General features: G+C 39.1%; 1 protein-coding gene across 4 annotated transcripts in view; it reads left to right on the forward strand.

Moving 5' to 3' along the window:
* The window catches only part of LOC125463506 (myosin-10), a 156,919-nt gene that overhangs the window by 62,557 nt on the left and 69,847 nt on the right, over positions 1–24,515 (forward strand). For 2 of the 4 annotated variants that reach the window (XM_048554815.2, XM_048554816.2), the window contains exons 4-8: positions 279–306; positions 4,743–4,845; positions 6,575–6,604; positions 9,118–9,138; positions 15,329–15,421. In XM_048554815.2, coding sequence (XP_048410772.1) covers positions 279–306; positions 4,743–4,845; positions 6,575–6,604; positions 9,118–9,138; positions 15,329–15,421 — 275 coding nt within the window. The remainder of the gene's footprint in view (positions 1–278; positions 307–4,742; positions 4,846–6,574; positions 6,605–9,117; positions 9,139–15,328; positions 15,422–24,515) is intronic. The other 2 variants (XM_048554818.2, XM_048554819.2) reach the window with 2 other exon arrangements.

The raw sequence follows: 24,515 nt of genomic DNA on the forward strand, positions 1-24,515 counted from the left end.
TCCTCTTTGTTAGTTAACTCTTTACTTGCAGCTGGTTTATAGTCATGATTATTCAGTATCCCCAACCAGTAGAAATTGAAGCAACAGTATTCTAATACCCGTATATCGTATTTAAACGCTGAAGATGCCACACTTACTTCCTTGGGTGTCTAGTTTTAAAATAAAAACAAATTTTCGAAGAATAAACTTCTGTAAATAATGAGCATAAATAGTAGAAAAAATAACAATGCAACATGCCAAATATTGCTGATTGTTGACTTATTTCTTTTTCCTTCCAGACCGTGAAGATCAATCAATCCTTTGCACGTAAGTACACATTTTGGGCATGAATTAATTTAACTACACATCTAGATGAAATTGTACAACTGGTGGAAAAAATAATGAAGTTCACTTTAGATGGTTATGTGCAGTGGTGACTTTTATCATGAATTTGTTTTGCTACTGAGTTTATTTTTACTTGTTTTATATGCACATTGGGTAATGTTTAAAGTAATTTTTCTAGTGGTCATTAATAGCACGATCTGAGTTTGTAAATGTTCATAAGTGGCCTCATGGGCACGTTCAACATGCAAAAGGAACTAATTGTTCCATCTATTTATGAATTCGGTAATGATGTCTAAACGCTGCTTTGTTAGCGCCAAAGGTGGAATGTGAGCCAGTTGGTGGAACTGTGCTATACAGTCTCTCTTGCCATGCAGGGAACTGCCACTGACCAGCATCAAAGTCCATTGCAGTACAAACTAAACACTACCCTTCTTTCTGCGTGCCGCCCCCCACCACCCCACCCCATGAGTAAACCTATTCACCATAAAACAAAATTAAGACCTGATGTACTTAAAACCATTACCACCTCCATTCTGTAACAAGAACTTTCCATGGCCTGATATAGACCAGTCAGTTTTTTAAAAATCTTGTTGAGCTGTCTAGCTTAGATTTCTTTGCCGCCTTGGAAATGGAAATGGTCACTGATCATTCTAACAGCAATGTGCACATGATCAGACATGTGATTTCAAAGACTTAATCTAAGCTTGGATGTGAATGTTCCCGAATTCCCAATTATTTGTCTATTCTTTTGCACTTCAGATGTAACAGTCCTGAAATTTCAAACATACAGACAGGATGCCAAGTAACTGAACTCAACTGTTCAGTGAAAATGCAAATTTTGTTTGGGACTCTTACATTGTGTAAATGTTTCTAATAAGGAACAGTTCATCTTTGAAGAACTAAAAGCACAGCTGGAAAGGTTTTGCAGCATTTTTGTTCCTGTTTTCTTAAATTTTGCAGACCATTCGTACTTGATTTAGTTGTTTTTACATGTTGCATTTAGATGTTTATCTGATTTAGTTTTGTGGATCCTGTTCGATGTACATTTTGGTTTTGAATTGTACTTAAGATTTTTTTATATAAATAAGTAATTTTAGGATGCCCCCTTTTTATACAACCAACAAAACATGCATGAGGCTGTAGAAGTTTTGTCAACGCTCTAGCAATTAATCTTTCCACCGTTGTTCAACAGTTGTGACAGCGCCATTACTAACTAACCACATACTTCTATCTCGTGATGCTTCTGTGAATGTAGGTTGGTTCAGCAAATGTATGCACCTTGCCATTTAAAGTCTTACTGATAACTTAGGTATCCCAAACCCAAGAACTGATAATTTATCTACCTAAATGTTGCCTTTGTCCTACCCAACTGCGCCGAGCATATACTGATTCATTGGTACTAGCAGCATTATTTGAGCTAATACATTTACAGTATATTGACCTGAACCTTGTTAAATTAATTATTCAAGGTTTATTCTGCAGCTCCATTTTAAGCACTTAATCTTTTTGATAAGCCCAATATAAAAATGTACCTATTTTGGTCAGATTATCAAGATATACGTTACTTTTTTTTGTTCTAAATTTGGAAACTACAAAGTAGCCAGAATAGCTTGAGGGTTTTATCCAAAGAATGCAATTGGTAAATGATCTTGGTTTTGATTTAGGAGAGGGTTATTTAAATGTTATGACCTTACAAGGACATGTGGCCTAAACCGGTCTTTGCTGAATTGAAGTCTGAAATTGTGGCTTTGAATTCCAATCGTAATGGATAGTGCATATTTCTGTAGATCTGATTTTGGTCAGATCCCAGATTCCTGCTGTGTAGATATATCCAGGAAATTGCTTCCCAAACTGCATGAGAAGTGACCATTCTCAAAAGAATGTGACCTGGTGTTGAGTCATGGGTTGAAGAACACCACTGAAAAGCCAACTTGAACGAGTTATCTGCTGTGGTTCCTCTGTAGTCAGTAAATCAATGTGACCAAGCCTTGAATAGTATTCAGTGTCACCATAATAATGCCAGCTGCCACAGCTATCTATTTAATTTGTTGTCATGACTTCCATTTGTCTTTTGATCTTGGAGGGTAGTTCATGTTGCACTAAAATTATCATTTAAGGGAAAACTGTTGCTTTACTAGTCTTCAGTTGATTGTGCTTGGAAAAAGTTTTGAACCAAAACTACTTTGAATAACTTGCGGCAGAAGTAAATTGACTGACTGCTTAGCTTTTTGGCAAACATTTTACAAATTGGGAAAGTCTTCCTTTTTCAAATTGCAAAGCAGAGAGGGGTCACAAATCTTGGCTTAAATCTAGGATCTTTGCTGACTCCCTGTTAGCTGATGCAAAAACTGCTAATATGTATTTTGTGTACAAGTCTTTCCCCAGAGATGTATAAAATTCCTGACACATTGGCAAGTTCTCATTACAAGTTCACACACTATTGAGAACTTTGCATGTCTCCATGATCTCATGACTGTAGGAACATGGGACTTGAACAGGACCAGGCCAGATGGCCTTAACTTGAACCATGTTAAATGAGCTTGTCGCAGATTTAATTTAGTGTCAATCCCATTGTCCTGTCTCTCTCAGATGGAAAATTAGGGTAAGAATGTAGGCTATTTGGTTCTTTGAGACTGCTGTCATTCAATCTAATCATGGCAACAAGTTGGACTATCAAGTATGTTCCTGCTTTCTCACCATACCTTTTTTAACCGGCTCTGAGAAATATATCGAACTCCTCCTTGAAAACATTCAATATTGAGGCCTCAACCATTTTTTAGGACTGGATTTCACAGGGTCACCACTCCCTAGGTGAAGAAATTTCTCCTAAATCCTGAACAGCCAACCCACACCCCTAAGTGGTGAGCCCTGGTTCTGAACTCATCTGACATTAGGAATCTCCTTCCTGTTAGAATATTTCAGTTTTTGACAGCTGCTACCTTGTACTTCCAAACCCCAGTGAATATAGTTCTATTTGATCCAATCTTTTTTCATATGTCAGTCCTGCTGTGCCAGGAATCTGGGAAACTTTTTTTGCTGCACTTCCTCCATTGACAAAATGCTCTTCAAATAGAGACAAAAGCTGCACACAATACTCCCTAGGTGTGGTCTTACCAAGGCCCTGTACAATAGCAACAAGCCATCTTTGTTCCTGTATTTGAATCTTCTTGCTACAAAGGCCAATATACCATTTACTGCCTTTGCCTGCTGCACCTGTGTGCTTATTTTCAGTGACCTGGTGTACTAGACACTCCAGTTTTGTCTTGTTGATCCACCTTTTTGCCATTCTATTGCCATTCAGATAATCTGCCTTTCTGATTTTTGCTGCCAAATTGGATACCTTCAAACTTACCCACGCTTCCTGCTTCACCTTCCATGCACTTGCCAAATCAACCAAAGCATCTCTGCATCCTGTCATAGCAGCGCTACCCACTTTCATGTGGGACCTTGATGAAAACCATCTAAACGTCCAAGTAAACAAATCAGATTGCAGATTAATGTCATAGAATCTTAGTTCCCTACAGGTGTGGAAACAGGCCCTTTTTGGCCCAAACAAGTCCACACTGACCCTTGGAGCATCCCACCCAGACCCATTCTCTCCCCCCCCCCCCCCCCCCCCCCCCCCCCGGACACTAGAGGCAACTTACCAAGGCCAACCCACCTAGCCTGCACATCTTTGGACTGAGGGGAAACCGGAGCACCCGGAGGAAACCCACGCAGGCACTGAGAGAATGCTGTCATCGAACCTGGGTCCCTTGTGCTTTGAGGCTGCACTGCTAACCACTGAGCCACCATGCCACCCCATGTCATGCAGATCAAGTTTCCTGTTTGATACCTTCCGCCCCCCCCACATTGCCACTACATTTTGTCACCCGCATACAATCCTTCTATCATTTTCTGCCCTTAGTGTTTTGCAGCTCTACCAGTACACATTCCACACCACTGGCGCTCATATCATTCCTCATTGTGTTGGTTTCCCCTCTTTCTTTTTTGAAACCAGCAATGCTACCCCATTTCTTTTTATGTCCTTCTTCCTGAAAATCTTCCTTCTGGTCTGCAGTAATGCTTCTCATATACTAGTTAGCTTAAACCCAAACTTGTTTGACAACACACGTGATGGAAAAGTACACTTCAAAAGATTTCAGTTTCTGTGTCCTTAATTGGAGTAGGTGCTCCTGAAAGCTTTAGATCTAAGTGACTGAAAAATTTTGGCCCGTCATAGGATGAAGGTGAGAATCGAGTCCTTTGTCCCCTCCTAAGAAGTATTGAAAATAATTGACAATGAAATGCCAGAATGGATGCTGTCCAATCCATGATCCCTTGAATTCTTTGCAGTTAGTATTATATATACTATGAGCCAAAAAAATGTATGCACTGATCCAAAATTAATTTTTTCTCCTGTCCCTTTTTTCCAATAGAGGAGAGTCTGGTGCTGGCAAAACAGAAAACACTAAGAAAGTTATACAATATCTGGCCCATGTTGCTTCTTCCCACAAAGGACGAAAGGACCACAATATTCCAGTGAGTTAAGTTTTTCAAAAAAATGCCAAGTGGGATTAATCCCACTATTGTATGATGCAGGTATATTTGTTTTAATTTCTTGGTGCAATAAATTTTTAATGCTGATTTTTTTTGGCTTATGCAAATAACACAATTAATAGTGTACTGTGTGTTATTGCTGTATGCAATGTATTTGCTGTTTACAGCATGGCATCAATAACTTGTGCTTACGCCTTCAAAATAGTCCCTGTAATGTAACTTGGCCCTAACAATGTGATGGAATAAGGTATTTTGTGAAATAACCTGCATTCTAGTGCACTATGTTCAGACATGAGTATGTTTTATCTCCTGGAATGTAAAAATTAGGTGTTTCGGATAATTAACATGCTCTTTGTATGGAGACAACTGCTATGAAATTAAGTGAAAACCTAGGAAGGATGTCTGACTGTAACAATACACCAGTCAGTTTTCAGTGGTTGGATCATTCTTGGGACAACTGTGTTCATCTGTTCTGGAGTGTGCAAACAATTGAAGTTATGAAAACTGGACAAATTCATGTTGTTTTTGGAGCTCTCTGACCTTCGCATTCCATTTTTTAAAAGTACCAAGAGACTAGAGTGACCTCCTTTCTACATTTTAGTCACTGCATGTGTCTCAACAGGCACACCATGGATTGTTATAGCAAATACTTGAAATTATTGTTGCAACGAAAGTCATAAAGTCACTCTCTGGGGAATTTGGATGATTTAAAAGCTGCTTTTGCCAGGCATCTCAACCTGTAATATATTACATGGTATGTCTGCACTTTGTAGCATTTCTCTTTCCAGTTTTAATTCCTGAGACTGCTTTTTATAACACAAATACGTTGATCCATCACTGATGAAAAGGGTGGAAACTAATCATTGTCCCAGCTCCCCAGCCTATTCTGCAGAGAAACCTCATGATGTCAAACTGTTGCCCTGTTGCTCAAGTTTAAATTTTATTATGGTAAAATTACATTCCCTCCAACCCCTCATCCTTGGCATTAAAAAAATCCTAAAAGTATCCGTATCCAGCTAAACCATCTCCTTTTACTAAATTCATGTTATGAGTGAAACTGTATAAAGTCATGCATTTTGGGGGAAAAGTTTGACTACAACATGCTCAACCGTTGGGATAAAATTGTATCCTGCTAAGTACTAAGTTAATTTCTTGCTGAGCATTGTCTCCCATGAGCTGTCTTTCCTGACCATAGATAAATATTTCAGTATGTTTTATTGGAATGTGCACAGCACAAGTTTTGCATTGTGGTTAATCTGTCATAAACGCCATGCTTCAATTACACTCAATATTTTGAGAATTTGAGATACAAACAAAGTCTTAAATGCAAAGGTTTTTCCCCCTTTTGAAGGGTATGGTTTGTTAGGATTTGACCTTCAGTGCTATTAGTGCTGTTGCCGTGCAAAACCAGATAATAAGAGCCTGCTATATCAATGCTGGATAGCAATAGAGAAAGTATTAAATGTAGCCTTTGAAGTGCCATTTTAAATGACATTACTAAAATCTATACGCACTTATATTCATCTCAGTGAATAATTTCAGTTCACCAAAAGTTTTGTTTAATTCCATGAGTAAAAGCAAATTCTTTGCTTCAGTGAAATGCTTGCTCTGCAAATCTTGGGGAAATGTGCCCAGCTGTTTGTAGTTTATGCATATTTGAAGTTAATGTGTATTTCCTAACAGTACTATTTATTTGTTTGCGACCACGCAGCCCATATCGCCTAAACCAGTGAAACATCAGGCAAGTGTTAAATGCTGTTCAATTTAACTCTTTGCAGCATGTGATTGACACCTCTTCCAGTTTGATTACTTTATTTTTTTTAAATTTTCCTTTCACTTGCCTATTTCCTTTTGCAATTGCTTTAACTGCTCCTAAAAGGAGTCATTGTGCCAACGTTTTTTAAAAAAAAGCACATGCACTTAATTGCTTTCGGGTCTTTTTTTTCCTAAAAGCTGTATTCTGAAATAAAATGACTTTCCATTGTTTCAGCTACCTTTTGTAATTGAACCCTTATTTTCCATGTACTATTACCAAAAGTGAAACTTTTTGAATACTATTTGTACTAAAACATGTGGGACTAAAGAATACTTGTGAAGAATGCAGTTGAATGCTTGTATACTTTCTACTCGATGATACTTAATGCTTTGGAAAAAGGGAGACAAAATTTTTGGCTATTATGTTTAATTGTGAGCCTACCATTTCCTTTTTGTTTTTGAAGTATTGATTTTTGAATGGGCATCTCTACAGGAAATGGAACATCATAGTGTAATGACCTCTCAAATTTAGTGGCTATCTCTTGAATTAACGATCCCTTGATGGGGTTCATTTCTGTGTCTTTGAAGGCAAAAAGTTTCTTATATAAAAAGTGGATACCTTTTTATGAGGAAAGTTATTCACTAGACTGAATATGTGAAGTTACTCACAAATATAGACAATAGGTGCTGGAGTAGGCTATTTGGGCCCTTCGAGCCAGCACCACCATTCAATATGATCATGGCTGATCATCTACAATCAGTATCCTGTTCCTGTCTTATCCCCATAACCCTTGATTCCACTATCTTTAAGAGCTCTATCCATCTCTCTTTCTTGAAAGTGTCTCGAGAGTTGGCCTCCACTGCCATCTGGGGCAGAGCATTCCATATATCCACCACTCTCCTGGGTGAAGAAGTTTTTCCTCAACTCTGTTCTAAATGGCCTACCCCTTATTTTTAAACTGTGTCCTTTGGTTCTGGACTCACCCATCAGTGGAAACATGCTTCCTGCTTCCAGAGTGTCCAATCCCTTAACATGTTGCCTGTTTGCTAAGGCTGAGCCTAGTCTTTGATATCCTGTCTCTCTGGAATCAGATTTTCTATGCAATGTGGGATGGCAGTCTTATGCTTTATTGGGAAGGGAAATAAAAAGAAAGTCATAATTTAGGTCACAACTATGTCAAACCTCCGTTAAGGGGAGAGGGTGGAAATGATTAATATAGCATTCCTGTTTCCACAATAGGAAGTTTATTAGATGCAGTAGTATACTTATCTGTTTTAACAATTATATTTGTAGTGCTGTCCTTTGTAGATTAAAAATGTAAAGTTACGATCCATTTCAAGATGTCTCTTGTCCTGACTACTGACTTTGGTTTGCTGTATGAGCTTGTTTGCTGCTGAAACTCAACTCAATTTTTTGTTACTTTTTAAACTTGCTGTTCCAGGGTTTGTGCAATATGCTCGTTATCCTTTGCAACACCTCACCCTTAAAACTTGAACTCATCCAAAACACACACTTCCTGTGTTCCAGCTAGCACCAAACCCTGTTCACCATTACCCCTGCACTTGCTGATCTACAGTGCCACTTGGTTCATCGTGATTTTAAAAATTCCCTCTACAATTTTCAAATCCCTTCTCACCTGCCCCATTAATTTAACTTCATCCATTCTTGCAATCCCAGCCTCTTGGTTTCAGTCCTCCTCCCACAAGGTCCCATTACAGCACCAATGGTGCCTGTGCCATGAGCACTACAGGCTTCTGGAATTCCTTTCCTGGAACACTCTGCTTTTTAAGGTTGTGTCTAAAACTTGTCCCTCATCAAACTTTGTCTCCTGATACTTGATTGGTTTGGAATTTTGTTTTTTTTTCAGTCTTGTAATAGACCTTCAGATGTCAAAGATTTACAGTCTTTATGTTCTTGGCTGTTCTTAGAAATGTGGGTAGCTGAATTTTGTGGTCAACTAACACTTAGTTTCCTTTTACAAAAGAATATGCTTGGAAGTGGGGAGAGGGTGGAGAAGTGGGATGATTTTTGGGTTTTCTTTGGACAGTTTTAGTTACAAACCAAACACTTCACTTATGTGATTCAGGAACTTTGCTTGGGATTTAGACATTTAATGTGTTAAGGAAATAACATTGCTTAAGCATATAATTTGTCTTTTTTGTTTTTGTCTTAACTCCTTATGATCACCCATTAGTGAATGTTTTCAGATTAATTTCATGTGATTGTTGACCTTCCTAGCAGGTGGTCCTGTTTTTGGATTTGCTTTTATCTCCATCCTGTTGTGCTGTAGGAATAAAAACTTTCTGCATAAAGATTTTTTAAACAGGATTTTGAAATTATCTTTACAATTTTGTTAAATCTTGTGCATATAGTATCTACCTGCCTTCAATGTTAGCATGCTTCCTGTTTCTGAGGCAGATTGGAAGTCATATGTAAATGTGTTGGTGTGTCTCTAACGTTTTTATTTTGGTATGCTATCTGTTTCTGCCCATTGACAGAGTGGAACGTCACTGTTATATGTGAGTAGCATGTAGTTTAAGTCACTGGTAATAATCTTATGGCATATCACACCTTGGGCACAAGAAACAGGATGCTATTGTTCCTGCGTGCAACAGACAGGATCTTTACTCCCACTGAGTTTATTAAAGTTGCAGCAAACAATGGCATTAATTCTTGATTATGCCTTTCCTATTCTGCTTAGCATTATTTCACCGCTTACCTGCTAAAACCAAACGAAACGTCAGCTTTTGTGCTCCTGAGATGCTGCTTGGCCTGCTGTGTTCATCCAGCTTCATACGTTATCTTGGATTCTCCAGCATCTGCAGTTCCCATTATCTCCAATACTTTCATTGTTACAGAATGACTGGTTTGTACTTTAGAAGGCATTTCAACATACTTGCATCAAGTGAAAACTATTTTGTACTTTTCCCTAAATGTTAATTTTAAATTTATCCTGTATATCTAATCTCAAACTATTAGAGAAGATGTAGATGTGAATATCTTCTAAAACTGTCCTTTTAGATATGAAGCATAGCCCTTGAGATTTTGAAGTTTCAAAATGTGACACACTTCCTAAAACTCACTTGTGTGTCAAGGTTACTTGGATTGTTAATCAAAATCCACTGCTGTTTTTGAAACTGCATTAGTGTATGACAGAGCCATGATCTGTTTTATTGTTCCAGTAATTACTCTCTTTGAAAAGTGCACCATTAATTGACAAGAGCTTTCTTTTCCACCATAAGTCATAAACACCTTTTTTATTGAAAATTCTTAATCTGATGTTTATTTTGAGAGTTCAGAATCTTGGTCCATAATTATAAATAACTTGCCCATTTCCATGTTTTCCAATAGCTGTTGTTTTGGAGGGGTATGATGGGGAAGAATATTGCAGGAATCACTGGTGCAGTATGTTAGGAAATTGCTGTTTTTTTTCCCCTCTAACTCTTACGCAACTTGCACACTTAATCTTCTAGTTGTCACAGCAGCTTCCTTTTGCAGAATGAGTACTGGACTATTATCTGCCAACCAAAAATGCAAACCTGGATGTTTTAAATGTACAAGAGGCTAAGATTATACAGCAAAGGATGTCTTTTTTTTGTTTATCTAAATATTTAACTTGAAATTCTTCCTCGCATTTCAAAAGTTGATTTAAGTTTCAGATATCAATAACTAATCATGTTTGTGACCAGTATATGTGCAACTCTAAATCAAATCCTGTTGTACAATAAACATTAAAATAAAAGGAAAACTTGCTGTGCTCTGCTAGGTCTGTTTGCTTGATTGGAGACTAACTTGAATTGCATTTCTTTCCCTGTCCCAGATGTTTGTGGCTCAATAAATAACTTCGCTGCATGATGTTGAGAATAAGGAATATGCACAGCTTATACTTGGATATTAGCCCTTTCACTTTGGTTGTATTGGCTCTGGTGCAACAATAACTGTCCTGGGTATTTTTGTCCAATGAATAGAATGTCACAGCCATATCTGCACAAAGACTGGGCTTTGTTTTCATCACCATATTTTGATGTGTAAACTCACTGTTTGAATTTATTATTTTAAGATTTGTACATCAGGGTTTTTAAATTTTAGTTTCAAGATTTTTCTAAGCTCTCTTTGGCTTCAACATTGGATGGCACCAATCAAACAGAACATTGGGAGTTAATCCACCAAATGGAATTTGCATATAGTGGTATACTTCAAATAATTCTAGCCATAGGAAATGACTGGTGGTCAAATAGTCAGAAGGTGAGGTTTTTTGTTCATATTTCTGATAATCAGGCTCAGGGCTTCAAATACAGAAGAAGGTCAAGACTTTTTTCAATTTGCAGAGCTGCAAATGCATAGAAATGTAATGAGCGAAAAGAAAATCAGTCAGGCTGCTGGCAACAATTGGAACAAAATGAAAGTCTCGCTCTCTCACTACAACAGATGAATATGCAAACATACATCCATGAAGTACACTGTGCCATTCTCTAATATAGACAAACATGGAAAGATTATCTCAAGTCACTGAAGGCATACAACTCCTTTTGCCTGATGCCTAAATACTCAGGTCTGAAACAATCCTAATTTCAAGAGGCAGAAGCCGTGCTCTTTTTTTGAGATCCAAACCATGTCAGCCACCTTAATATCATGTGACTGATCATAGTTGACTGGCTATTTTCCTTTTGGCTTGCTATTTGTCCTGCAGGTCGCAGTTGTTACGGACAGCAAACTCTGCATGTGCACTGTGGAAGCCTCCTGGTGTGCACCCCACCATGCAATGCTGTGCATTAATCTCTCAACCATCTGAGTTTTGAGTTCCCAAAAATATAATTTGGGCACTGTGCAAGTGTGCTCCTCTTTAAGCAAACTTGTGTGTGTGTTTGCCCCTGTTTCTTTAAACTTGGATCATGGCATTTGATGCAAGTTGAATCTTTTGGATTGTTGCAAAATAAAATGGGTTCCCTAGACTTCTACAGAAGTTGCTTGTTGATAGTCATCAGTATTACTTCTGTCCCACTATGTAGTTCATGGAATACAATAAGTCCATTGAAAACTATTGTTACTTCAAATTGCTTGTCTAAACTTCAAACTTTAACTTGATCATTAAATGCGTACTGCAGGTGATCTGTGCACAGAGGTTTTTAAGATTTGTATTTAAAGTCTAGATTTATTTTGACTGTTCAAATTCAAATACATGAAATCTGTAGGAAATCTTCAATTTTAGAATTGAAATAATTGGTGTTTAAAATCACTTTAACATCAGGATTCTGTTCATCTTTTGAAATTATTCATCAGGTTCATTAGGATTCCCCAAATTGGATAGTCATATGATTGAGACATGATTGAACTGTACTGTATCTTGATCGACTGCAGTCTAAAAATTGTAGTGGAGAAGCCTATGAATTTTACTATCCCTCTTAGTTGACAAAAGTACAATTGCAATGCATTTAAATTTTAAGAACCAAAAGCAGAGGCTTACCTTGTTTGATTTTGTGTTAACTTTTCTGTCCTATGTGTGCTAATTTCAGACCAACTGAATATGCTTAACTGGCATTTGTGTAGGGCACAACCTGTCAAGCTGATTGCATCAACCATGCATTAAAATGTGAAACCTGAAGGATTTTACAAATTTGATGATGCAAATGAAAGCCTGTAATACCCTTCAAGCATTGTGATGCAAGAAAATATTTTCAGAGCTATAATCTAGTGTGCAAAAGATTGAAACAACCCTTGATGTTTTTACCATCTTAAATTATGGAGAGAAAGCAGGAATGGGTGTTTGATAGGGCATCGGCCGTGAAGGGCAGAGTGGGCTCACTGGCCTGAAAGGCCTGTCTTCTAGTTTCTGTGTAACATTGGACCTAAAGGACTGATTGTTTTGTATCTTAGCCTAAAACTGTGCATCTTCGCTGTTCCTTCATTTTAACAGATTTTTGTGATATTCTATTATATATATATAGGAAACTACTTACTGTAATCATTGTTTGAGTTTAACTTCCATTCTTAGCAATGCTTTTGCAATACTATGATAACTTTTTAAAATAGTTACCATTGTCTCGTTGGAAATGTGGATAGAGTGAATTAATCTTGTATTGCCCCAAGGTATTGTAAAACCAAATTTTAAAATACCTACCTCCAATGTTTGATATAAAGTTGGTCTACTTGCTTTTAAGTTGCCAATCACATGAATGAGCAGCAAGCTGTAGTCAATTGAAGCTTATGGTTTTATCCAGTCACACTTCTGTGTGTTTTCTGAAATTAAACCAACCACTACTTCATAACAAGTTAATTTTCATGTCTGGATGTAGAGCACCACTTAGGAATCGCTTGACTGCAGATGAGAACAGCCAGGAAATTGAGTTTTTTTTTAAAAAAATTGTTCTGGTTCTTAAGCACTCGAGTAGTCTTTTAACTGTCCTTCACCACCTTATGCAAGTATTAGTCAAATGTTTTGCTAAAGGTCTTTTTGATTTTATAGTAAGTATGTGTGGACTTATGTTAATGAGGCTGCCTTTAAAAGCACCTTTTGCGATTGAGTGACAAACCAAACAGTCGTGTTTGTGTGTGTGTGTGTGTGTGTGTGGTTCCACTGGATGTGAGTTTGCTCGCTGAGCTGGAAGGCTCGTTTTCAGACGTTTTATCACCATTCTAGGTAACATCAGCGAGCCTCCGAAGCGCTGGTATGTCCTGCTTTCAATTTATCTGGTTAGGTTTCCTTGGGTTGGTGATGTCATTTCCTGTCCTTTTTCTCAGGGGGCGGTAGATTGGCTCCAAATCAAATATGTGTGTTTGTTGAAGGAGTTCCGGTTGGAATGCCATGCTTTGAGGAATTCTCATGCGTTTCTCCGTTTGGCTTGTCTTAGGATGGATGTGTTGTCCCAATCAAAGTGGTGTCCTTCCTCATCTGTACGTAAGGATACGAGTGATAGTGGGTCATGTCGTTTTGTGGCTAGTTGATGTTCATGTATCCTGGTGGCTAGTTTTCTGCCAGTTTGTCCAATGTAGTGTTTGTCACAGTTCTTGCAAGGTATTTTGTAGATGACGTTCGTTTTATTTGTTGAACTTAAAAGACCCCATACAGACAACAAATAAAACGAACGTCATCTACAAAATACCTTGCAAGAACTGTGACAAACACTACATTGGACAAACTGGCAGAAAACTAGCCGCCAGGATACATGAACATCAACTAGCCACAAAATGACATGACCCACTATCACTCGTATCCTTACGTACAGATGAGGAAGGACACCACTTTGATTGGGACAACACATCCATCCTAGGACAAGCCAAACGGAGAAACGCATGAGAATTCCTCAAAGCATGGCATTCCAACCGGAACTCCTTCAACAAACACACATATTTGATTTGGAGCCAATCTACCGCCCCCTGAGAAAAAGAACAGGAAATGACATCACCAATACAGGAAATGACATCACTGACCCAAGGAAACCTAACTAGATAAATAGAAAGTGGGACATAACACCAGCGCTTCGTCAGAGGCTCACTGATGTTACCTAGAATGGTGACGAAACGTCTGAAAACGAACCTTCCAGCTCAGCGAACAAACTCACATCCAGAACCTCAACCTGAGCTACAAATCTTCTCAAAATATAGTTCCACTGTTTTGAGGGGGTAGAGATGATTCCACGAATGAACATCAATTGAGAGTACCAGATTTATCTTGTGTATTCCTATAATTAAATGACTGAAACATACTTATTCTCCTTCAGTGTGTATGGGACACGGTTGTAGCTTGTGTTCTCTTGTGAATGCATCATTGTGGGAAAATAAAAATTTTGTTCTTAATCTATGGGACAATTTCAGCACTGTCCATTAAATCTTTCAAATAAACTAATTCAGCAGTTAATAAGCCAACATATTACAAGCATTAATCAAGTATTCTAGAATCAAATTAGCAATAAATTCCCTGATGGTTTAAAAGATAATAGTCTTAGCAAGAATCTATGAAAACGTGGAAATTTTTAGTATTTTTCTGAAGTTATCCTCCACTTCTTTAAAACCACTAACAATTTTTGCATTACTTGCAAGACTGGTCACTTTTTGTAATCAAAGTAGTAACCTGGTTAATACTGTACTTTATCCACAGTTCCAAAAAGTACTGCAGTATCCTCTTTGTCATTGCAGTTTGGATATAGTCTTGACCAGGCTAGATCAGACTGATGAATAAGTTAGATAGCATCTATTTTGATGCTATGCCAACCCTGCACTGTTAACTACTTCTTAAAAAGATATGATTCCAACCATCTGTTTTGTGACGTCACTAGAATTAAATTTATCTGACCACTGCAAGACCAGATGAAGGTAGTGATCATATTTTGGCTTGCAGTAATTGTATACCTAGTGACAAGTGGAATATATGAAGTGTTCTCTTAAACTATCATGTCTTCTCTTGGCATTAAAACCTGAGTTGAATTTGATGTTGACAGAACTGTTTTTTCCTCTCTGGCCAGATATTAGTGGGTATGACAAGCAAACTTGTGCTTCATGTTCCTATCACATGTTAGCAATCTCCAACTCATTCCTGTAGTAAAATGTCATCATTTGTTCAAAAAGAAATAGGCCTGCAAGCTTTATACACCACTTGAGTCCAAATTGGCATTCATCTACTAACTGAATTATTGAGTGGTAATTTGGGGCTTCCATGTTGGTACGGGTTTGTCATGTTATCATTTCTCTAATGGCTTCTCTTGTCTGTCTCAGGGAGAACTGGAACGGCAGCTTCTGCAAGCAAACCCGATATTAGAATCATTTGGCAATGCCAAAACTGTGAAAAATGATAACTCTTCACGTTTTGTAAGTAAATGATGCTGAATTATTGTCATCTTCAAAACTTCATCTAGCAGCTGTCCCTAATATTTTTATCTTCTACATGCATTTTGTTGTTTCAATTCCTACTCTAATCATCTTAGTTGATATTGGTTCCTAATATCCAAACCCGTCGTTTAACTGTGAAGATAACCATGAAATATTCTACTATCTAACAACAAAGCACAAGTTATAACTGATTTGTTCAACAAGAATGCTTAGCCAATGTGGATTGGCTTAGCAGCACATACTAAATACTATAACTGTTCAAGTAGTTATAGACTTGCAAGATGGCTCAATAGTTTAGTTTTGTTTTTAAAAATAGGCAAAACATATTAAATTTTTTTTAAGCAAGCATGGGTTGGGGGGGTGGAAAGAGATAGAGATCTAAATCTCATGGCTACTTATAGTCTGTAAGAACTTAAGAACAGTACTAAGCCATTCAGCCCACAAGCCTGTTCTGCCATTCAGTGATATCTGTGGCTGAATTCCACAATCCCCTAAAACCCCTGCTTAACAAAGTTATTTATTTCTGAATTAACAACTATCCCTGCGTGCAGAAGAGCTTCCCAATATCTCAAACAGCCTGGCCTAGTGTTAAATTATGCCCACTAATTCTGGAACCTCCAACCAGTGGAAATAGTTTATCTAACCAGGTCTTTTCTTGAAGACTTTGATCTGATCACTCCATAACCTTCTAAATCTGGACATGTCCCTGGATACTATGGGGCAATTTAGCATGGCCAGTTTACCTATCCTGCACATCTTTGGACTATATGGGAGGAAGCTGGAACACCTGGAGGAAATCTATGCAGGCCTGGGGCGAACATACGAATGCCATCCAGTCACCCAAAGCTGGAATTGAACCTGGGTCCCTGATGCTGTGAGGCAGCAGTGCTACCCACTGTGCCTCGGTGCTACTCCGGTCATTTCCCAGCCAGTAATTTTGCATCAGTTCTGCTGGTTTCTCTTTTAGTCAAGTGTCTATGTGGGCTGTTATCATGGGCCTTTTGGAAATCAGTATAAACAACATCTGTAGACATTCCCTTGTGCACCACCTTTTTAGTCACTACACAAAAATTTGTTTCGAGGTTTTGTCAGGCATGTTGTGAATGTACCTGTTGTGAGTCATGCTGGCATTCCCTGATTTAATTGAAAATTTAAGGTATTCAGCTACCCAGTCTTTGATTATAGACTCCAACAACGTTCCCATCACCGGATGTTAGGCAAAGTAGTCTGTAAATGCCAGGTTTTCCTTTTTCACTGCCTTTTTAAAAAGTGCAGTGCAATATGCAATTTTTCAACCAGAGATTACTATTGCATCTTGGGAGCTCTGAAGTGTTATAGTTAGGGTATCTACAATGTGCTCCCCTACTTTCTTTAACAACCTCTGGAAACCATCAGGTCCTGGGGATCTGTCACTCTTCAGTTCCATTAACTTCCTCAGTGCTCATGCAGTTATAAATTTGTGATGTATTACTACTGCATCGTCCCCTTTTTTTGAATGAGGGAAAATTGAAATTTTGTGTTTACGTGGTCATTCTTGACACATCACCTGCAGATATAACTGCCATCTCTGTCTTGTCCTGTTGGGTATTAAGCTATTATAAAATTGCTACTTGTGTTTGATGCAATACTGGTACAGCCTTGCCACCAGTTTCAGTGCTGTCTCTTGACACGTACAAGTTTCTGCTGTCTATATTTGAACTTCTGGTGTGGAAAATGGGCAAAATCTTTGATTTGCATCATTCATTCTACGTGAAGCCTACCTAGGAAATTATATATCCGTTTCACTGGTATTTCCTTTATTTTCAATTTTTTTTCTGGATATAAATGGTCACTTGTGCATTTGGGGATACTAATTTAAACTTATTACTTTTTAAAAATCCTAGTTTGCACTTTTTGGCCTCTGCTGTGATATTAGCTGGAGGTCTGTACCTTTTAGGAAGCAAAGATTTATGCTTAGGTTTTGCAGAAGGAAGGCCAATGAGCAACAATAGTGGCTAATCTTGAATTTCTGTTACCTGGTAAACTCAACTCTGCTGTAACATTCCAGAATGGGTCAGACTTCATTTAACAACTTGGTTGAATTAACTTGACTAAAAGCTATTTTCCTGGCCAAAGTGGCTTGTGAAAAGATACGTTATGTTTTCGTCCCCTTTTTTGGATTATTTTTAGAACATACAAGGGTGTAAACTGTGTTGTGAATGAAACATAGGAAAAAGTGGAAGTAGAATTGTCCATGTCTTTGCTCATCTGCTGAAACCCTTCTGAATCTGTTACTGCCAGACATAATGATTCTGGAGCACACTTGACTGGTCTTCAATATTCTACCCTCTTGGCCATGCAAAATTCTACTTCCCAAGTCTTAACTCTCTCCAAATCCAGTTCCCCCTCACCTTGTGCTTGCTCACCTACATTGGTTCTCAGTCAAGCAATTTCTTGACTTTAAATTTTCAACATGTTTTCAAACCCCTCCATGACCTTGGTGTGCCTAGCTCTGTAATCACCTCCCACCTCTAACCTCACTACCCTCTGACATCTGTGCTCCTCAAATTTTGGCTGCTTGTGCATTCCTAATTTTTTCCTTTTTTAAAACAATTTCTTAAAGACTCCCACTTCAAGCGTTTCTTCATCTCCTGCCTTTCAACCCTTCTATCCTCCTACAACATTGATACCTCACGTACCATGCCAGCAGCGTCCGCATTCAGAGCGTCGTTAACCACCGTTTCTGCTATCTCCCCAGTCGGATACCACCACCAGATACATTCCACTCCCCTCACCTCCCTGTCAGACTTGCACAAGGACCATTCCCTCCAGAACTTCCAGATCCACTGCTCCTTCATTTCCTCAACCCCAACCACCCCCCACCACCACCAACAGCCCCATGTCATCTTCCCTGGCACGGCAGAAAGTGTAGCACCTGCCTATTTGCTTCCTTTCTTCGGTGTGCCCAAGGACCCAAAGCATTTCTCTCCATCTAGTCTACTGCATTCACTGTTTATAATGTAACCCTTTCTACACTGAGGAGGTAAAGCATAGACTGGGTGTCCACTTTGCAGAACACTTATGTTCTGCCTGCAAAAGAAGATCCTGAGCCTCCATTGCCTGCTACCCCAACATACCACCCTGTTCCCTGGCCAACATCTGTCTTTGGCTTGCTCCAGAAAAGTGCAACAAAGCTAGAAGAACATCAACTCATTTTCTGCTTGGGAACTCTACAGCATTCTGGACTTTATAATAGCGTTCAATAATTGTAGGGCTTGAGGCAGCTTTTCCCATGTCCTCACCCTAACCTGCGCACGCCTGACCTTATCACATGGACTGCTATTACACATAACCCATTGTTAGCCATTGATTGTCTCTGGTAGATATTCGTTCTCCCAAGCGTGTTGTTATCCACTATTTTGACTGTCCAACTGTTCTTCTGTTTTGGGTTCTGTCTCTGCCTATCACCTACTCCTTACCCCCTTGCCCACGTTATCTTCATAACTGACTATTTCCCAGTTACCATCAATTTGGAGGAAGGGTCACTGGACGCAACATTAACTCTGATTTCTCTCAACAGATGCTGCCAGACATGCTGAGCCTTTCCAGCAATTTCAATTTTTGTTTCTTCACCTAACCTATTTTTGGTTCAGTATCTTCCCTTGACTTGTATTGCTGCTGTGAAAACCCATTGCACTAAATCTTCAAAACTGACCTTCAAGTGACTCTGTTAAAGCTCTTCTTAATCAGGGCTACCATGGGAGCAGAAGTGCCATTAACCAGGTAGATTTAATCTTTTTCATCTGAAAGATGTTGTAACAGCAGACAAATGTAGTTTTATATCGGGTCTTGACTCTTGCTCCTTTCCCTGTTGATTGTCAAGTGTCACTCCAAAAGCAAAGTGGAGAAATTTAATGAGGTTTTTAAAACTTGAATGTCATCTGTGATCTGGTATTTATGCCAGAGAATAAAAAGCTGGATTTTTCTTTAAAATCTTGATTTTTTTGAGGTAGAATTTTATATCCTTTTGCTTTGCAAATTCTAATGCTTTTTAAATGATGTGAATATATTACCTGGCTCTTTTGAGAAGGCTCTTTTAGTGGTGAGTCCTCTGCAAAGGTTGAAGTGTGCAGACACACAATGTTGACTTTCCTGCTGCTCTGCTGCCTAACCGGCTGTGATCCTTCAACTTCGCACTGTATCGACCCTGATCTTTTTAATGCCACTTTTTAAATTGTATTTATTTGTGGAATATGGGTGTCACTGGCTGGGTCCAGCATTCATTACCTATCCTGAGCTACCCTTGAACCAAGTAGCTTGCTGGACCATTTCAGAGACTAAGAACCCATGTTGTTGCTAAGAGTCTGGCGTTGCATGTAGACCAGACCAAGTAAGGATAGCAGATTTCCTTCTTGAAGGGACATTAGTGAACAGTTTGGGTTTTTATCAGTAGACTAATTGTTTTCGAATTGTACAATGTGAATTCAGTCGGATGTAGTGGGATTCACATCTGTGTTCTAGAACGTTGTACCTGGATCTCTTATTCCTAGTCCAATGAGTGTCATTATTTCATAACATCCCTGCTGAAATGTTTGAAATATTGAGATCATTAATAGTCACTTATGCTGTTGAAACGCTAACTGGTTAAGCTATTTGCTAATATAATCAACAATTAAAATTTTACAAATCAGACTGATCATCACCAATCTACATATTAGAATAGGCTGGTACCATGCATACCAGGTTTTTATTAATTAGGTAAGGTATGTGAATATCCTGACATACACCACCTTGAAGAATGAGGGAACAAATGCAAATCTGCTGTGATCATCTAAGGTGCAGCTGAGAAACTTCAATCTAAACTTGGACTGAAGTTTCAGAAGAAACACTTCTCAACATTGAATGAGAGGTCAAGATTGCCTTATCACCATGCATAATTGGCATTGGGCCTTTGCATTTTTATGGTTAGAGAGGTATTATTCCTGAGGGCATCACAGGCTTGCCTGTCTGCCTCTTGCATGTCCCATTAATATGCCAACTAACATTCTTGGGCTATGAGTATCAAAATAGTTCTGTAAAAGGTTTTGGATAATATCCTACAGCTTACAATGCCAGTTGAGTCCCTGGTGGCTTTAGAGTCTTGCAATCCCCAGATAGGCATGGTGATAGTTTTCCAAGGCAAACTGTTTTACAAAAAATCCTGTAGGATGCACTGTTTAACCCTCTTGCAGGTAGCAATTTTTCATTGGTAGTCTTTGTATTTGCATACTTTCACACTACTGTCCTTGTGTAGTCTCCAGCTGAGGATCTCCTGAGCCAAATGAAGGGACTGCAACTTTTGCTTCAGTTGAAAGGCTAGCTTGCACTCCGTCAGGCTAACACACATCTACTGCAGAGAGTGATAATGGGAACTGCAGATGCTGGAGAATCCGAGATAATAAAATGTGAGGCTGGATGAACAAAGCAGGCCAAGCAGCATCCCAGGAACACAAGCTGACGTTTCGGGCCTAGACCCTTCATCAGAGAGGGGGTTGGGGTGAGGGTTCTGGAATAAATAGGGAGAGAGGGGGAGGCAGACCGAAGATGGAGAGAAAAGAAGATAGGTGGAGAGGAGAGTATAGGTAGGGAGGGGATAGGTCAGTCCAGGGAAGACTGACAGGTCAAGGAGGTGGGATGAGGTTAGTAGGTAGGAGATGGAGGTGCGGCATGGGGTGGGAGGAAGGAATGGGTGAGAGGAAGAACAGGTTAGGGAGGCAGAGACCGGTTGGACTGGTTTTGGGATGCATTGGGTGGAGGGGAAGAGCTGGGCTGGTTTAGGGATGCGGTGGGGGAAGGGGAGATTTTGAAGCTGGTGAAGTCCACATTGATACCATATGGCTGCAGGGTTCCCAAGCGGAATATGAGTTGCTGTTCCTGCAACCTTCGGGTGGCATCATTGTGGCTCTGCAGGAGGCCCATGATGGACATGCCATCTAAAGAATGGGAGGGGGAGTGGAAATGGTTTGCGACTGGGAAGTGCAGTTGTTTATTGCGAACTGAGCGGAGGTGTTCTGCAAAGTGGTCCCCAAGCCTCCGCTTGGTTTCCCCAATGTAGAGGAAGCCACACCGGGTACAGTGGATGCAGTATACCACATTGGCAGATGTGCAGGTGAACGTCTGCTTAATATGGAAAGTCATCTTGGGGCCTGGGATAGGGGTGAGGGAGGAGGTGTGGGGGCAAGTGTAGCATTTCCTGCGGTTGCAGGGAAAGGTGCTGGGTGTGGTGGGGTTGGAGGGCAGTGTGGAGCGAACAAGGGAGTCACGGAGAGAGTGGTCTCTCCAGAAAGCAGACTGCAGAGACCCCGCTTTGACTTGTTGCCATATGTAATCGTAACAACATCTAGATGAATCTTCTTCGGGGGGGGGTGGGGAGAGATGAGTTGCATGATATTGTTTGGAAAGTTGTGGTAATCTGGATTCGGGGGACAAGCTTTTAACATATACCACTATGCCATATTTGGGGTTTTGGATTCCAGATGGATTTTGTTTATTGCTTCAAAATATTTGAGGCCAAGATGATGATTCCAAAATAATTGAAGCAATAGTTTTTGGAAGTGTGAAATGTTAAAGGAATGTTGAAGCCAACTTTTTTCCAGTCCTGGGTTTGAGGTAGTACATCTGTAACTTATTAAATGTTTTCAAGCTGCTATGGTCTGATCCCCATGGTATTTTTATTCTGAAACTTGATAGATGTTGTAGAAGCTTAAAAACTGGAAATGTCTACAGCACCAGCTATCATCATACCAATCAAATGTTTGAACATTGTGAGGAGTTTTGGTGACCTGTTACACAGAATTTCAAGAAGGAAATGATTTTAGGGAAAAAGTGGAAAGATTAGCTAAAGCAGTTTCTTAATGGGTGTACATTTTAAGTACTGATTTGAAACATTTCAACATTAAACAGCAATGCTTTACTTTAGCTTGTGAATGAAATTAAAGTATTTAAATGTTGATGGGATGAACACTGACAGGAGAAAAGCAAATTGCTGCACAGCAGTCAGGTTTTTAGTTCTTTTTCCTCTTTCTCTAATCTTTCTGGCTCCATGGCACTGCCATTCCTCCACTTTCATTTGAATTCCGTCTCTTCCAAATTGTTTCTTTCTATGTGAAACGTCTTCTGTTCCTCCCCTGACTTAAGAATCAATTTCTCAGCAATTTGTGTCCTTACTGAACTTTTGTGGTAATTTATGTGGATGATGCATAGAATGCAACACGTTCTCAAATGAGCCTGTTCAGTGTAAGAGTTTAGGCTGATCAGGCTTTCAAAGTCAAACTGGGACATGTTGACCAGGTCCTGAGAAATAGTCTCATCTTGATAAGATGAGTCTCTGAAATTAAGCTGCCTCCAATGTAGCACAAAGTTGTTTCTTCCAGAACCCTGGTCAAACACACTTTTTTTTTTCTTTTTAAAGAAAACCTGGAGTTGCACCAGCTGTAAATGCTCAGCCTCAGCCATCAGCAAGCTTGTTGTTGCCAAAATGTGTGATCAACAGCTTGTGGATGGCACAGACAATCTTGCGAGAGCTCCTGAGTTTTCTGGTATGTTCAGTAAAGCACACTATAGCCAGTGTGGCTCGGCGTGTATCCCTGGAATTGGCTATCGAGCAACAAAGGTGGCCTTGATAGTCCTACTGTATCTTCGATTACATTCTGGTTGCATTTGTGCCGCTGCCATCTAGTTTCCAATGGCATTGGTTAAAATTTGCCTGTAAAGAAAACAAAAATCCTGGCTGGTTGAATGACTTTGTGGAAAGTGTTTGGGCTTCTGGGGCATCTAATAACAATTGGGTTGAATTGGCAAAACTGCATAAATGCATGCTCTGATAGAGCTACATGTAATGTACAAATCTAAACTGTTGTCTACACAAACCATTAAAATTGGCAAGAAATATTAAAATTTGAAATAAATAGCCCTTTGTATGCATGAGGGTTCTCCTTCAGAGAACTGTTGTGAACGATGAAATTCTTGAGTGCGGAGTCCGTTTAAAACTAGTTTTTTTTTAAAAAAGGCAAGCTAAAAGTCATACATATGAGTTTGCCTGTGCATGTTGCTTTTTGGTGAGAATGGGTGAATTTGAGTTATGAATGTGCGGATGTAGGATTTGCTGTACCTTTCCTAAACCAGAATGAAAAGCCTTCCAATCAATAACAAAGCCAGTGCATGCTCGTTGGAGTTTCAAGGTGACATTGTTTGTTTATTCTCTTTCTAACCTATTAGAAGAAGAAAAACGCTTCCTGACACAGTTGCCATTGTAAGGAAAAAATTTATCTCTGGATTTTCACTCTTCTTGTTTTGTTTATCTCATGATCCACTTTTGTTCACTGAGGTCATGGGTGTTGCTCATTGGGCCAGTATTTATTGCCTTTTAGAAGGTGATGGTGAGTTAACTTCTTTGAACTACTGCAGCCCATATACTGGAAGTTGATTTTTCAATGCCTTTAAGGAGGGAATTCTGGAATTTCTGTTTTGGTTTGTGATCAGTTAATTCTCAACATTTAGCTGCTTAGATAACCATGTGCAGCTTCTGTAATATGTAAAATATGAAAATACACTCGAGGTAACCACATGAGTTGACCGCCTGCAACATATGGCAAATTTAAGTTAGGCTGTCGTTCTCCATAGATAACTATGAAGAATCATTTTGCCATCTGTGGAATGGGACAAAAATGTTTTTGAATCTTCTCAAACAACTTTGTGAAGGAATGTTTTTCCAGTGAGTAAATTTCCATTTTTAGTGGAATTATTTATTACTTACAAGCAATTAAAGTAAAAATGTGCGCTTAATCAAAACTTACTGGAGTTGATTTTTGAAATGATCAAAAGGGCTTTGTGCCAAGTTGATGTTCTCTTCAGTCTTTGTTTTTGCTTTTTCCGCAGATTCTCTTCTCACTACCTGGAAATTTTTTGTCATCTCTCTAGGACTGTACCTTTTTTATCGTTCCTCATTCTATTTCCTATTTCATTGTCCAGTCTTGAGCCTCTCCTTCCCCTGAGCCCGTTTTTCCCTTAAACTGAATTTTCTGGTATGTTCAGTAAAACATACTACTTTGGCCAG

The sequence above is a fragment of the Stegostoma tigrinum genome, chromosome 22 (assembly GCF_030684315.1).
Source record: "Stegostoma tigrinum isolate sSteTig4 chromosome 22, sSteTig4.hap1, whole genome shotgun sequence".
NCBI classification, from domain to species: Eukaryota; Metazoa; Chordata; class Chondrichthyes; order Orectolobiformes; family Stegostomatidae; genus Stegostoma; species Stegostoma tigrinum.